Genomic DNA, 15,933 nt, shown 5'->3' on the forward strand with positions numbered 1-15,933 from the left:
GAAAACAAAAGTGGTCCTAAGCAACTCCCTGGAGGCACCCCACAACTTAATGCACTTACCTCAGAATAACTACCATTAAAAAGTACAGTATATTTCCTATTTGTGAGATAGCTTTCGATCCATGCTGCAGCAGGTGCTTCAAAGCCATAACAGTTCAATTTCTTCAATAACAACATGTGATCTAATATATCAAATGCTGCACTAAAATCTAGCAATACAGCACCAACAATTTTCTTCTTATCAATTTCTTTCATTCATCCATCAGTCATCTGAGTTAATGCTGTAGCTGTGGAGTGCCCCTTTTTATAAGCATGTTGATACACAGTATTTAATTCATTTTTACAGAAGTCATTTTGTATTTGTTCATATGCTATTCTCTCCATAATCTTACTTAAAGCTGGTAATAAACAGCTTTAAGCAGATAAATTGGTCGACTATTTTTTCCTGAGAATGGTTCTTTACCATTTTCTTCTAGTGGAACTATTTTGGCTATTTTCCATTCTGATGGACAAATACATTTGTCTAAACTTAGATTAATAATATAAGAAATAGGCAGAGCAATCAGTTTTGCTACAGGTTTCAGTAGCTTCACTTCAAGATTATCCGGAAGGTTTGTCTTTACTAGCACTTCAACAATTTTTCAATTGTTCCAGTACAAATCTTTTCAAATTTAAACTTACGGTACATGATTTATTTGTCATTATTCTATCTTTTATTAACCTACTTGAAAGCTCATCTTCTAAGCTCGTCATAAGTAACGAGTTACTCTACACAGACAGATATTGTAAACTAACTTATTACTTTCAAATGAAAGTAACTGGTAATATGTCGTATTTTACATTTTGAAAGTAACTTGCCCAACACTGATTACCACACATCCAGTGCCTAATATCTGTGTGTGTGTGTGTGTGTGTGTGTGTGTGTGTGTGTGTGTGTGTGTGTGCGTGCGTGCGTGCGTGCGTGCGTGCGTGTCTCAGGTGTATGACACAGGTAAGCAGGTTTACCTGGTGACGGAGCTGATGCGTGGAGGAGAGCTGCTAGATCGCATCCTAAAGCAGAAGTCGTTCTCTGAGCGAGAGGCCAGCGCTGTGCTGCACACCATCACTAAGACTGTGGAGTACCTGCACTCACAGGGGGTGAGAACTACCAGCACTACTAAACCACTTCCAGCAGCTGGTCAAACCTCCACTTGGACTCGAGGATGAACTGATTTGGTGGTCAAAGGTCAAAGTTCAAGGTCACTGTGACCTCTCGAACGCCATTTTCAAGCTCGTTAACACGATATCTCAGCAACGCCTTGACAGAATTTCTATCTATTTTCCTCAAACGTCCACTTGGACTTGAGGATAAACTAATTAGATTTTGGTGGTCAAAGGTAAAATTTCAAGGTCACGTGACCTCGCGACCGCTCGTTTCATGCTCGTTAACGCGATATCTCTGAAACACCATGACATAATCTCATCAAATTTGTCTCAAACATCCACTTGGACTCCAGGATGAACTGATTACATGTTGGTAGTCAAAGGTCAAAGTTCAAGGTCACTGTGACCTCACGAATGCCATTTTCTAGCTCGGTAACGCGTTATCTCAGGAACGCCTAGACGGACTTTCGCCACATTTGGCTCAAACATCCACTTGGACTCAAGGATGAACTGATTAAATTTTGGTCGTCAAAGGTCAAGCTCACTGTGACCTCACGAACGCCATTTTCTAGCTTGGTAACGCCATACCTGTCTCCGCAAACTCCAACTCGTTCAAAACTCAGCCGCCTGTATCATTACCAGAACTCTCTCGTAACGGGACAAGCCCCGTATCCTGTATGTACGTGTCCTGTATCATTACCAGAACCCCTTCCACTCAGCATATCACTCCCGTTCTTCAACAGCTCCACTGGCTCCCTGTTAAATACCGGATTGACTACAAAATTCTGCTTCTCACCTTCAAGGCCCTTCACAATATTGCACCTCCATATCTCTCTGAACTCCTTCTCACCTACACTCCCTCCCGTGCTCTCCGATCCTCCTCTGCTTTCCAACTCTCTATACCCTCTGCCCGCCTGACCACCATGGGGTCCAGAGCCTTCAGCTGCTCTGCCCCCTATCTCTGGAACTCCCTCCCACAAAACATCCGACACCTTGACTCTCTCTCTATCTTCAAATCACACCTGAAAACGCACCTTTTTAAACTGGCCTATTCTCTCTACTAATTATTTTACTTACTTGTTGTTTTTAAATTATATTTTGTATTTGTATTTTATGCCTTGATTATTGCTGCTTGTTTTAACCATGTCTGTACGGTGTCCTTGAGAGCCTTGAAAGGCGCCCATAAATAAAATGCATTATTATTATATATATATATATATATATATATATATATATATATATATATATATATACCGGTATATGTATATTTATATAATAATAATACCTCAGTAACACCTTGGCGGAATTGCCTCACATTTTGCTCAAACGTCAAAGTCTGGACAGACATGGATGTTGACTGCTCACTTGTTGGCGGAGGCATAATCCGCGGTGCGGTCGTTCTAGTTTGAATTTTATCCTCAGTTTGTATTGACTTTAAAGTCGGGAGGCTTCATACAATACAGCAGGATCAAGTTACAGCACTGCGAACAGTTACTGTAAAAACACAATACAGTAATATCAGAGTGGGTATTCTTTATTGTGATTATGGGTATGACACATAGATTGTATAGATGTCATGACAGCTCCTAAAAAGTGAAGCCAAAACATCTCGCCTCCTGGTGGTTGGCTGCAGTACAGGTCATAAATCCAGCGCCCTTCATGTTAGAAGATGCGACATGAGCCAAACAAAAAAATCTAAGTACACGTCAAATATTCTTTTCTCAAAGATGGTTTCTGTCATTTTGTTCTTAACGGTATAAAAAGGGCTGATTGACAGCTGTGAGAGCCACTCTCAAACCTCCATCAGACGGGCGGCACGGTCATTCCTCCCTCTCTCCTCTCTGCAGGTGGTCCACAGAGACCTGAAGCCCAGTAACATCCTGTATGTCCCTCCCTCTCTCCTCTCTGCAGGTGGTCCACAGAGACCCGAAGCCCAGTAACATCCTGTATGTCCCTCCCTCTCTCCTCTCTGCAGGTGGTCCACAGAGACCTGAAGCCCAGTAACATCCTGTATGTCCCTCCCTCTCTCCTCTCTGCAGGTGGTCCACAGAGACCCGAAGCCCAGTAACATCCTGTATGTCCCTCCCTCTCTCCTCTCTGCAGGTGGTCCACAGAGACTCGAAGCCCAGTAACATCCTGTATGTCCCTCCCTCTCTCCTCTCTGCAGGTGGTCCACAGAGACCTGAAGCCCAGTAACATCCTGTATGTCGACGAGTCGGGGAACCCAGAGTCGATCAGGATCTGTGACTTTGGCTTCGCTAAGCAACTGCGTGCCAACAACGGGCTGCTGATGACCCCATGCTACACCGCTAACTTCGTAGCTCCCGAGGTGAGCCCAGTGATTGGTCGGTCCCATCCCTATGAGGTTTATGATTGGTTGGTCTTGATCTCACACTAGTGATCGCACGAAAAGTGATGACGTTTCTTTCTCTCAGACACCGCCTTTAAACGAAAACTTTGAATGATATTGAATTTAAACATTATGTTATGTGTTAGACATTGAAAATAAAACACATTTCTATATTGCAGGTGTTGAAGCGTCAGGGCTATGACGAAGGCTGCGACATCTGGAGTCTGGGAGTCTTGCTGTACACCATGCTGGCCGGGTGAATAGCAACACACAAACACATTCTCTCTCTCTAGCCGCTTTCACACCGACCTTGAAAGCCGCAAAATGCACGGAAAATAGGATCCACGCCTCCGATGTGAAAGTTGTGAACGCGGGTTGGTGGGTAATTGTTGTACGCCTTTCATTCCATCAAGTGGACCTAGTCACAGCGCCACAGTGCCATTTGATCACAGCAGTTACCAGGCAACCCGGCTCCACTTGAAAGCGTAGGAGCGGCAAGCCGGAATGGGGCGAATTCATGGTCAGCTCATTCATAAAAAAATTACAGGGGAAATCACCTCATGCAGCAATATGAAAGGCATGAGTGAAAGTAAAAAAAAGTAGCCTATACAATCATGACTGCAGGGGCGCCAGGAGGAATGCTCCGTGCCTGTCAGTAGGTTAGGCTTTATGCTCAAACGATGTTGACATAGTAGGTAAATTAACGGATATAATAATACGCTTCAGAGGACTATAGCTGTCTGTGGCGAGTTGGTCTGAGCATATTCACTCTGGAAACCAGCTCCAGAACTGCAATCTGTCTAGCTAGCCAGTTGTGCATTCCCTTACAAAAACTACTGACGTTATAGTAGTCATGTGCATTTATAGCCTATACTATTCCCCCGATGAACGTTATGCAGACTGCAGCTGTTTGATATGCGGGCGTTGTCTTTCAGAATGGACGCTAATAAGGCTACTTCATGGGAATAATTTGCTTTACAAAAAACTGGAACCAAAAGATAAGAATTAGCCTTGTACCTAATAGGCTACATGATGGTGCATCTGTGATCCATAAAGTCGATCAGATTTATTGAAAGCCTTACCATGCTGCATGTGGACAACACTTTCCTGTTTTATCACTAATCACTTGATCCTTAATGACCGCAGCTGCATGTCGTTGGCTGGCATACATCGGCGATGTTTGGTTGTTGAATGAATTCGAACAGCATACAGTAGCCTAGGCTACAAAATATTCATTTGGGCAAGGAGGAGCTGGGTGGAAATGCCTCCGCTCACCTTTCAATCCGGGAGAGGTGGCTGTCACCTGAAAGCACACCCCAGGACGGGAATGTGGCGGTGCTGCTTGGCTGTGTGTGAAAGCAATTTCTGTGACGAGGCTGCTGGCTTTGCGGGCCTTCTGAACTGCAATTTTGCAGGATCTGTGTGTGAAAGCGGCTTCTCTCTCTCTCTCACTCTCTCAATTCAATTTCAATTCAAAAAGGCTTTATTGGCATGGAAAACATATTACATTGCCAAAGCAGGTGTAAAACAAAACAAAAATGCACAATAATAATACAACACATAACATATAATATAACAACAACAACAACACAATTATTAAAAAAAAAAAAAAAATTGTATTCCGATCTTGCAAACAAATGTGTTCATAAGCCTATGGTAAACAAGAGTTTAAAAGAAGGATATAGGCAGATGAGTTAAAGATATCTGTACAGTAGATACTGTATGTACAGCATGTCTATGTACAAGATGTGCAGAGGGTGGACCCTGACCTTTAACTCATTCACTGCCAATATCTGACTGGCATTTTTGGCACAGGCCAAGTATTTCCATAATGTTTGGTCATCTTTCAAGACCCACAGTAAATTCTGTACTAGGACTACAGTGATGTCCAATACCTCGAAATGAAGATCTAAGTCTCTACTTTCACCCCCAAAAAGAAAGTTAGCTTTTAGCATGTTCTGTACTCTACTTATAACCCTTTTTATACACCCCATGTTCACCAAAAAAGCCTGTCTGGGAAGAGAAAAGGGAGAAAAAAGCATTTTTGTAAAAGGGCACAATCTCAGGCATAACTCACTCTCAATTCTTTTATTTTGAACTGTATTGACATCAGACATGTAAATATTATTCGTTAGGACACAAATGACAAAAAAAAAATATATATATATATATATATACACATGAAGTGCTTTTTTTTTTACATTCAACAATACAGTTTACTCGGTGTGAGTGTGCAGACAGACAGACAGACAGACAGACAGACAGACAGACACACCGACAGACAGACAGACAGACACACACACACACACACACACACACACGATCCCCCTTTTAGATTTCTAACCCAACATAGGATAAGCAATAACCACGCCCTGTGGCGCTGGGATTGGCCAGGAGCAACACTGGAGGGCACGCAGCCCAGTGATTTCATGAACCAACTGAAGAGCTCTTGAGAAGGACAGCGGGCTGCTGTGAGTGCCTTCTGCCCGCTGCTGCCTAGCTGTTCCTGTGTTTATTTTTGATTTGTTCTGGTACACCCGTCCTCGTCCATGTTTCCCTGTCATATCAACTCTGCTATTTGATCGTTCCCGTTTTCCCCTCGGCTATTCAACACGTCCTCACCGCCCTCGCAAACTGATCGATCATTTCCTCATTCCTCCGATGATCAAACACATCTCTTGATTACTTTCTCCCGTTTTCTCCTGGCTGGCACAGAGGAAGGCGACTCCAGCTCGTGCAGCGCGCCGAGGGCGTTTCAATGGCGTTTCTCCTGTCTGCACAAGGAAGCGTTACCCGTTCTCTGCTTTTCCTCTTGCTCAATTTCAAAACAACAGCTGCGGTATGTGTTTGATCGCGTGCTGTCGGCTACCCTTTGAAGGCAGGGACCTGTGTCTGTGTCACAGGCTGGGCAAGTGCTTGCTGCAGGCGCTGCACCAATAAAAACAAAAACACGTCAAACACGTCCTTGGCGGGGAAGGCCATTGCTGATATTCAGTCAATTCAGTCTTTGGCGGTGAATGAGTTAAGGTGGTTGTGTCCCATTTGTCCTTTGCGCACATTGTTGTGTTTCACCCAGCAGATATGATAGTCTCTCTCTCTCTCTCTCTCTCTCTCTCTCCCTCTCTCTCTCTCCCTCACTCACTCACTCACTTTTCTCTGTCCCACTTCCTCACACCAGCTTCACACCCTTTGCCAATGGGCCTGAGGACACCCCGAATGAGATCCTGAGCAGGATAGGCAGCGGTCACTTCAGTCTGACCGGAGGCAACTGGGACGCTGTGTCCGATGCTGCCAAGGTAGATCAAGAAATATCTCGAAAGACTTCAAATTGTTAAAGGAAGACTTTACCGCTAATCAACCCACTTTGTATCATTAATAATCTTGGTAATATAAGCACATGGGCAGTGTTTACCTTCTCTCTCCGTTTTCCTCATGGAGATCTCCCATTTCCTCCTCTGGCAAAGCGCTCCGTTGTGACGTGTTTTACATCACAGTGTGTCAAAATGGTGCTGTGGAAGTTCTGCTGGAGAAGCAGAAACTGCTCCGAGGGCGGCTGTTATTGTTTATTTTTTAAGTATGTGCACATCCACGGAGAGAATCGCATGGAGAGCCTTAACAAGCCTTAATGCTGCCCCTGCAGCTGGCGGGGGCAGATTTTTCTCTGTGAGGAAAACAGAGAGAGAAGGTAAACACTGCCCCATGTGCTTATATGAGCCAGATTAGATATGAGACAAAGTGGGTTGATAATCGGTAAAGCCATCCTTTAAGAAAGGCTCTTGTAAATCTTTTGAAATGTTGTCCACAGCACAGTATAGTAGCACAAGAGCCACAGCAAAACAGAGATTGGTGTGTGTGTGTGTGTGTGTGTGTGTGTGTGTGTGTGTGTGTGTGTGTGTGTGTGTGTGTGTAGCTGTGCTAAGGACCCCCTTGAAAACGAGATGGTTCATCTCAAGGGGTTTATCCTCTTAATAAATAGTGAAAATGTGTGTTCCCTCCAGGACCTGGTGTCTAAGATGCTGCATGTTGACCCACACCAGAGACTGACAGCGAAGCAGGTGCTCAGACACCCCTGGATTGTCCAGAGAGACCACCTGCCCAACAGCCAGCTCCCACACCATGACCCCAAACTGGTCAAGGTACAGTCATGGGGCCCAATACTGTACTTCAAGTACAGTAAACAATCATGGAAGTGTACATTCTTTGTTTATGTTATATTTAAGCAATAATGAGAGGGAGTGCTGCTGTTGGCTAATGTCGTCACGGCTGTGATTCGGTCGTGAAGAAAATCATCATCGTGACGACATTAGACAACAACAGCACTCCCTCTCAGGTGATATTGCTTTGATACAACAGTTGTCCAGCATAAACAAAGCTATTCATCAATAATAGCATTTTTGTCAAGTAATTTGCGACAACTGATGATTTCTGTCTATTATTCGCCTCCGCCAACAAAAACAGTTCCCCCAGGATTGCACTAGCAAGCAGAAACAGTAATATTTCCAACCAGTGAGAGGCAGCAATGTGCCGCAAGGCATCCAGTCTGCCGCAAAGCTATTAGAAGCAGCATAAGAAGAAGCTCGCCCAATAGCTCGCTTTTTCTCTCTTCCGCGTTCCGACGCAATTGTATTTGTTCTTCCGGTTCAGCGCTAGTTGGCGGCCAATTTCAAAACAAAACGTCTCTGAATGAAGTTTGGCAACATTCAGAAGCTACACTGAAGCCAACTTCAGTGACATGTTCATAGCGTTACTGCTGCGAGGAGCCGATTGCTGTACCCGGTCGGCATTTAACGTTAGTTACAAAAGCACGTCGACAGTGTTTTCTCACTGCCAGGCAGTAGCCTACTGTAGGGGTTGGCAGATACTAGCTAGTCCGACCGGTCACACAGCCAGCGCTCCTCGCTGCTCGTTAAATATTTCCAAATAGGCGTTATTCTGATAAACTGTTCACATATTTGGAATGTTACGTTCTCACCCGAAAAAATATTAAAGTCCCTGGAAACCAAAATCCACAAAAACCTTCTAACTATTAAATTTAGGGTCTTATGTGAGTAATTGTGTGCCTCAGAAAGTAGGAGACATTAGTTTCAACCCGAACCCCCAAATTCGCCACTTTTCTACAAGGTCTGGATTTCTACTTCCTCATTGAAGAGAGCGGTGCGCACGGTGCTAAAATGAATGATCTTATCACATCATAAGATTTAATCGAATCACACACACGCACACACACACACACACAGTAGCGCTGTGCACCCGCAGTGGCAGAGTCTCTCTTCCTCTCTGTCAGTATGCGCCGAGTAACGAGCGAACACACACACACACACACACACTCCATCTCTCTTTCCTTCTCTCTCTCTCTCCGTTTCCCTCCCCCTCTCTCTCTCTCTCTCTCTCTCGGAGGAGACCTGCAGTCCTGCATGCACACACACGGGACACGCCCACACAGTCAGCGGGAGAAAAGACAGTCTAAAATCTAATTGATTCTCATGACTGTTGTCATGACTGTCAAACCTAAATTTATATACTTTGCGACGTTCATCATCGTTCAAATTTGGCTGGTGGCTTATTAACATAGGTTCCTGTGATGTGATGAACTCAAAATGCTAAATAATAAAAAATTATTTCTGGTTTCCAGGGACTTTAAAACTTTAAAACAGTTAGTTTTTTTGCTTGAAAACAGCTTTTTGGCAAGTCTAAAAATGATAAAGCTAGACGTAATCTACTTCCGTGTCTAAAACGGAAAGACGATTACGAAATTACGTCCTTATATGGGCAAATAATAAGGTGAATAAAGCCCCGCTGTAAGCTCAGTCTAATGGTTTTACTTTGTGGAGTAAATCAGCGGCTAACAGGCTGGAGGAGGCTCACACCATGGATGTATACAGTCAATGATTTAGAGCAGCTGTGAAGCGGAGTGATATACACACAGTGAAGTGCCAGTGCTGTTATCGTGAAATATCAGCCTGCTTGTCCAATCAAATTGCTCGGCCGGAACTAACTGTTGTATAATTATTAGGGCTGTCAGCGTTAACGCGTTAATCGCGATGCGTTAAGGGCCACCCATAATTTTTTTTTTTTTTTATTGCGTTAATCGCATGCCGCTATTTTGTCCCTTCGTCGCACCCGTACTTGTAGTCAAGCCGTTCGCAGCCATTTCCTGTCTCCTGCCTGTGCAGGCATGGAAGACAAAGACAGCAATATGCTTCTAAATGGCTCGTTTTACTTTAAATAACTCCCAAATGGCACAGTGGACAAGTCAAGAGCAGTAGTTTGCACCTTGTGTAAAACGGAATTAAAATATCGAGTTTGAGCTATCACCTAAAAGCAAAGCATACCATAGCAGCTAGCGGCCAGCTAGCAGCCAGCTAGCTAGCGTGAGACTCATCACTCATTCTTCCTTCAGAGTCTCGGATGCGCGGGTCCTCTAACCACTGGGAGGTCGGCTCCAATGGCTTCACGCGATATACACGTTATCAATACACAGTTTCCAATACCGAGCCATTATTCACATGGAAGTGCCAAAGTTTTTAGCTCAGATACAGCCTTCTTCAGCTGTGTCATTTTGGGTTTTGACTGTTCCACAGCGCCGCCGCCGGGAAGTATCGGTTCTGGAGCGTTCTGGAGTGTTTACAATTATTGTGCATTTATTTTCTATTCAAGATGCATTTTGTAGACATTTTGTGACCTCCTGTCTACATTGCACTTGTATTGAATTGAAAATAAATCTAAAATTCAAGATCACAAAGTACATTTATTTGCATTCATTTGATTCCCAATCACGACACACTGGTAAGAATTATTAATATCTAATTTAAAATGCTTTGCAATGCAAAATAATGGCATTTTAAACATGCGATACAAAGATGCGATTACCGTATTTCCGCTAATATAGGACGGGGCCTTTATTTACTGAGCCGCAGAGAGCCCCCGTCCTATATTAGAGCAGAGGCCTGCATTAGAGCGAGGCCTTTATTTCTTAATATTAAACTCTCATGGACATACTCCTTTATTTTCATGACTTTTATTGCAAAATATTGCATAAAACCAAACGCAAATAAATATTGGTGGTCACTCACTCACTCAGTATCCTCCTCCTCCTCATCTAGTATGTCGGTATCCTCCGCGTCATCATCATCAACATCATCCAGAACAACAAGTTCATTGTTGACCAGTTCCTCTTCATCTTCCTCATCCTCGGCTGCCTGTCTGTTCTCCTGGTCCCGCTAATGCAGCTGGGCGAGAGCCTCCCGTCCAGCGGCGCAGGGCTGTCCCTGCTTGAAGCAGTGGATGAGGTTGTCTTGACTCCCGTCAGTTTTCACAGACTGTCCACAAACTTGGAAGGACTTTTTGATCAGATCCTTGTCCAGCTTGTCCCAGGCGGCGATCACCCAGTCCACAAGCAGGCGTCGAGCAGGCGCTTTTAGGTTTCCACCTCCAGCTGTGTACTGCTTATCTGCGTCCCCAGCTATCCACTCGTCGTAGGCATCGTGCAGGCTCTGCTTGAAGGGCTGATTCCACATCACACTGTACCAAATGTTCCGCTGCATATTGCACAACGCTGTCTTTAAACTTAACGTCAAACTTTCGTCTGGTTCGTTTGGTCTCTGCGTTACGTCCGGTTACGTCACACGGTAGATGCGTTGTGTTTTACAGTACCGTATTCACTGTAGTTTTTGCTCCTTCGTTTTTGTTTTTTTTGGACCTGGCCTGTATTGAGGGAGGGGCCTTTATTTGTCCGCGCAGGCCGTGCCCCCCGTCCTATATTAGAGCGAGGCCTGTAATTGAATAGGGGCCACTATTAGCGGAAATACGGTAATCGCGATTAACTATAGTTAATCGCACGATTAATCGCGATTAAGAAAATTTATCGTTTGACAGCCCTAATAATTATGTATACCGGTATATTATATTATGGAGATTAATTTAATTAAAAAATAATAATAATAATAAATGACAGTGGACAGTGGAGTGTGGACTACGAAACTGTCCTGTCCAGCTACTAAACATCACCATTAAGCTATTCCCTTTCTCTGTGGCCTTTTACTAAATCATCTGTGAGTTTGTTTGTTCGTTCGTTGTTTTTCATTCTTTCTTTCTTTCTTTCTTTCTTTCTTTCTTTCTTTCTTTCTTTCTTTCTTTCTTTCTCTCTCTCTCTCTCTCTCAAGACAAATGATGCATATTTGTGGTTTATGTGAAGCACATTGAATTTGCCTTGTGTATGAAATGTGCTGCTATGTCAATAAGGTGTGCCTAAACGTCCCCACACGGTTGTGTTGTGCACAGGGTGCGATGGCAGCCACCTACTCCGCCCTGAAGAACTCCCAGCCCACTCCAGAGCTCAAGCCCATCGAGAGCTCCTTCCTAGCCCAGAGACGCGTCAAGAAACTTCCCTCCACCTCCCTGTAGAGACTCACCACCACCAATCGGCTCACTGATGACTGAGCGAGACCCCGCCGTCTGCTTCGCTCGGGGATCAGTCTCCACCTGCTACTACCAGCCAAGGAACAGACTGTGGTCCTGCCCCCATCTTGTCACATCAGTCTATTTGCTATATTGGACGAGCAAAAGGACATGAAGGTGGATGGGGGGGGTTGGCAGTGAGGGCAAAAAAGGGTGCAGATCTGTTAGTCTGTGTGTGTGTGTGTGTGTGTGTGTGTGAGAGAGAGAGAGAGTGTGTGTGTGTGTGTGTGTGTGTGTGTGTGTGTGTGAGAGAGAGAGATAGAGAGTGTGTACGTGTGTGTGTGTGTGTGTGTGTGTGTGTGTGTGTGTGTGTGTGTGTGTGTGACCTGCCACGGAGTCAATGCGGCCACGTTTTCGATAGTGATAATAATGAAAGTGTTTTCTCTCCTCCGCACTGCTGTGATTGGTTGTCCTTCCGCTTGCTGCACGCCTGTGTCTGCCTGTTTCGTGCTCCGTCTTCCCCTCCTTTTGTCTCTAGTTGATGAGCTTTATATTAGCGGTAGTGCTGCCAAATCAACCTGTGCCCACGACAGCTGCTGAGAGAGCATCATTAACATGAATATATGAAACAGTTCTGCCACAAATGCCTCTTTGGGTTTGGTACAGCCAGAACAAGTGGATTCTGGGAAATGTCAAATGCTGATGTTTTGGTTAATGTCGATCTATGCTTGTATTTTGTTTTACAGAGAGAGTGTGAGTGTGTGTGTGTGTGTGTGTGTGTGTGTGTGTGTGTGTGTGTGTGTGTGTGTGTGTGTGTGCTAGTTGCATGACTTGCAGTGTATGTGTGTGCATGTGTATTGTCTTGCGGGATGCTGCCGTGATGATGTCATGTGGCTTCCTTGTCCCTCTCCTTCACTCCGCTTGGTCCGCCTGCTGGCCAGTGGCCCACATTACAGATATGTCGATTATTTTTGATGACTTAACAAAAAAAGAGTAAACTAGGTGGCTTTCTGTGAAAGAGGAACATTGGCATGTTAAAATCTATATATTTGCTTTGTTCTTGTTTTCTGTGTTTTTTCCTCACTGTTTGTTGGATCATGCATATTGAATGCCGTTTCCTGTGTTGGCTGCTTTCGTTGTTGATTGTTGGTTGTTTTTTTTCCTTCTTTTTGTCCACAGAAAGTGGTGATTTAAAATAGTGAAAGAAACACGCCGAGCACATTGCAGGAAGTCAGTGTGTGGAGTTAATGCCATACAGTTCTCTTCTTCTGTTGTGAATGTCATGGGGAGGTGGGGCTGAGCGTTCTTTTCCTCCATTCAAATCTCCATCTGTCAAGTCACTGGTTAGCGTTGATCACTCACTTGGAAGTATCTCGGGTGGTCTGTATTCACACATCTAGCTCATTCACAGTCTTTCCATTTCTGTACATTTGCTGACTGGTTTTCATTTGATTGACTATGACAGCTCAAATGTGAGAATATCCCAAAAAGCGCTCCCATGTCTCCCATTTACAATCAGTAAAAGGCAGATGTGTCTCACTGTAGAAGTTGATTCATGGGGGGTAGGTCTTGTCAAGCTCGGTGCCGAGGCCTACAAGTAAGGCAGAATGGGGAAAATGCATTTTAACCAAGCAAACAGACAGACTGTACTGTACATCGAAAGAAGGGAAGACCTGTGTGGCTAAATAATCCATGAAACAGCGGTCTCACCTCACAACGCATCAGTTATGTCATTTTTGTTTGGTGGCAAAAGTCTCCCTCCTTCGACTACAGTAAAAACAGACAAATGGTCAAATGTTATTGTATCATAAAGATGAAGATTTTTATATCTTACAAATATTGAATTAAAAATCCAGTTGCTTTGACAAAAAGTCTCCTTTGTCTTCTATTGTCAGATATGTGACCAGGTTGGTTATATATATATATATATATATATATATACATGTGTGTATATATATATATATATATATATATATATATATATATATATAAATAAAAGTAAACTAGCTAAATCGGTTGGTATTATTTATTTATATATATATATATATATATATATATATAAAATATATAAAAGTAAACTAGCTAAATTGGTTGGTATTCTATATATATATATATATATATATATATAGAATACCAACCAATTTAGCTAGTTTACTTTTGATATATTCTATATGTGGCTTCCAACAGACTATGATCTAATCTATAATCACACCCAATAATTTTGTTTCATCCACTTTATTTCTAGCTGCCATGATGCCTGATGGGTGCTTCTTCTGCTTCCGGTGTAATTTTTACAGTTTTAACTTGACAAAAAAAACGTCTATGAGGATTTTACAGCAGAGACATTCTGCTCTACAGCCGTGTCGTTCGGGTGCTGGGATAACGTAATGCATTGTGGGTAGTCGGCTACTGTGGCTAATGCTAGCGTGATAGTTACTTTACATGGCAGTAAAACGCCACTGAATGATCAAATTGATTTAACTTTTAACCATTTCGAGTAACACTGTTTCCATACGGACCCCCAGCATTGGTTAGTTGTTTATAACGTGACTATATATACATGTATAACTTTTATAACGTACTCCAGTTTCCGGTTTATAATTCGGGTCTGCAGCCGAGTATAACAAAGGAAATGGCAAGCTGCAACAATAAGTCACGTTAAACCGGACCTTGTACCCACAATTATTTTTTCACAGTGGGGCATTCAAAAATAAGGTGGATACTCTTTCAATTTCAGCTCCATTTAAATTCAGTTTAATTTCACATTCAACCGTATAACACCAACACCATACATTTTCTTTTGTTTTCATTTAGTGACAACTTATTCCTATCAAACCATTTCTTCTATCTACAATCAATTTGCAATTTGAGTGTTATGATATTGTATGAAACCATTTAAAACCATCTTCCCTTGTTGACAAAAACAGCAGAAGCGCTCATGTGGGTTGCAGTAGAAACCAGGAAGGTGCTCTTTGGTCAGGAAAAGCAGACCATCTAGACAAAAAAGGGACCAAGGCAGCTCTTCTCTGGTATAAAAGTTAAAAAACCTTTATTTCATTAAATGGTTAGTTCATAATGAACGTTTAAAAACACCAACATGTTTCGGCCCAGATCTGGCCTTCATCAGGGTGTATAGCTCAAACAATTCACAGGTGGCCTAAATGAGGCCCCTCCTCTTTGTTGGCTATGGGTATTGACCATATCCCTGAGTCGGATAGAAGAGGGGATAGACAGAAACGCCTCAATCAAAAAGAGGCGGAATGGATTTTCAAATGAAAGGCTACTGTACCTCCAGGAATCAATGAGGACTTTGACCTTACTCCTTTTTTGTAAATGTATCCTCCCTGTGTAAAGTTTTGTAAATGTATCCTCCCTGTGTAAAGTTTTGTAAATGTATCCTCCCTGTGTAAAGTTGTCTGGTATATATGATGATTGGCTCCTCCCATGTCAGAGTGAGGCCTTATTTAGGCCACCTGTGAATTGTTTGAGCTTGTGCAACCCAATGAGTCCTCTATAAGTTCTTAGCTCTTTTTGCAACTGCTGCGCCTGTTGCTTAATGCACTTTTTATAAAGTTTTGTTGTGATGCTTTTAAATGTCCATGTTATTCTCTTCTTTTATTCTTTTATTTTCCTGTCAACCATTTTATGTGAAGCACTTTGAGACTGTGTATGAAATGTGCTATACAAATAAACTTGACTTGACTTGCTGTACGACTGGAGCGGTCGTTACACACACAGTCCAGCGGATGAACTTCATCGGGACGCGTACAGACACCCATCGACTTTTGCCCCCAAACAATTTTTTATTTTATTTTTTGGACTGAAGGGACAAAATATTTTATTTGTGTGCGCGCTTTATTATTTTTGGGGAATTATAAATTGTCAACTGTGAAAACCTGAAGTGCTGAATTCATGTTTACAAACAAAAGGCTTTAAATTCATATAAGTCTTACTAAGATAATCTTGCTAAAAGCCACAACTTTGTGTTGTTTAATTTCATTGCTGTCATTCATTTTTAAGGGCTCTGGTCATTCTGAAAATCTG

General features: G+C 43.0%; 1 protein-coding gene across 5 annotated transcripts in view; it reads left to right on the forward strand.

Annotated features, from left to right (window-relative positions):
* The window catches only part of rps6ka1 (ribosomal protein S6 kinase a, polypeptide 1), a 192,304-nt gene extending 178,550 nt beyond the window's left edge, over positions 1 to 13,754 (forward strand). For all 5 annotated transcript variants that reach the window (XM_083633915.1, XM_083633916.1, XM_083633918.1 and 2 more), the window contains 6 exons: positions 978 to 1,136; positions 3,310 to 3,471; positions 3,672 to 3,748; positions 6,671 to 6,788; positions 7,491 to 7,628; positions 11,773 to 13,754. In XM_083633915.1, coding sequence (XP_083490041.1) covers positions 978 to 1,136; positions 3,310 to 3,471; positions 3,672 to 3,748; positions 6,671 to 6,788; positions 7,491 to 7,628; positions 11,773 to 11,895 — 777 coding nt within the window. In that variant the 3' untranslated portion in view covers positions 11,896 to 13,754. The remainder of the gene's footprint in view (positions 1 to 977; positions 1,137 to 3,309; positions 3,472 to 3,671; positions 3,749 to 6,670; positions 6,789 to 7,490; positions 7,629 to 11,772) is intronic.
* Positions 13,755 to 15,933: the final 2,179 nt, after the last annotated feature.

The sequence above is a fragment of the Poromitra crassiceps genome (genome assembly GCF_964638095.1).
Source record: "Poromitra crassiceps genome assembly, chromosome: 3".
Classification (NCBI taxonomy): Eukaryota; Metazoa; Chordata; class Actinopteri; order Beryciformes; family Melamphaidae; genus Poromitra; species Poromitra crassiceps.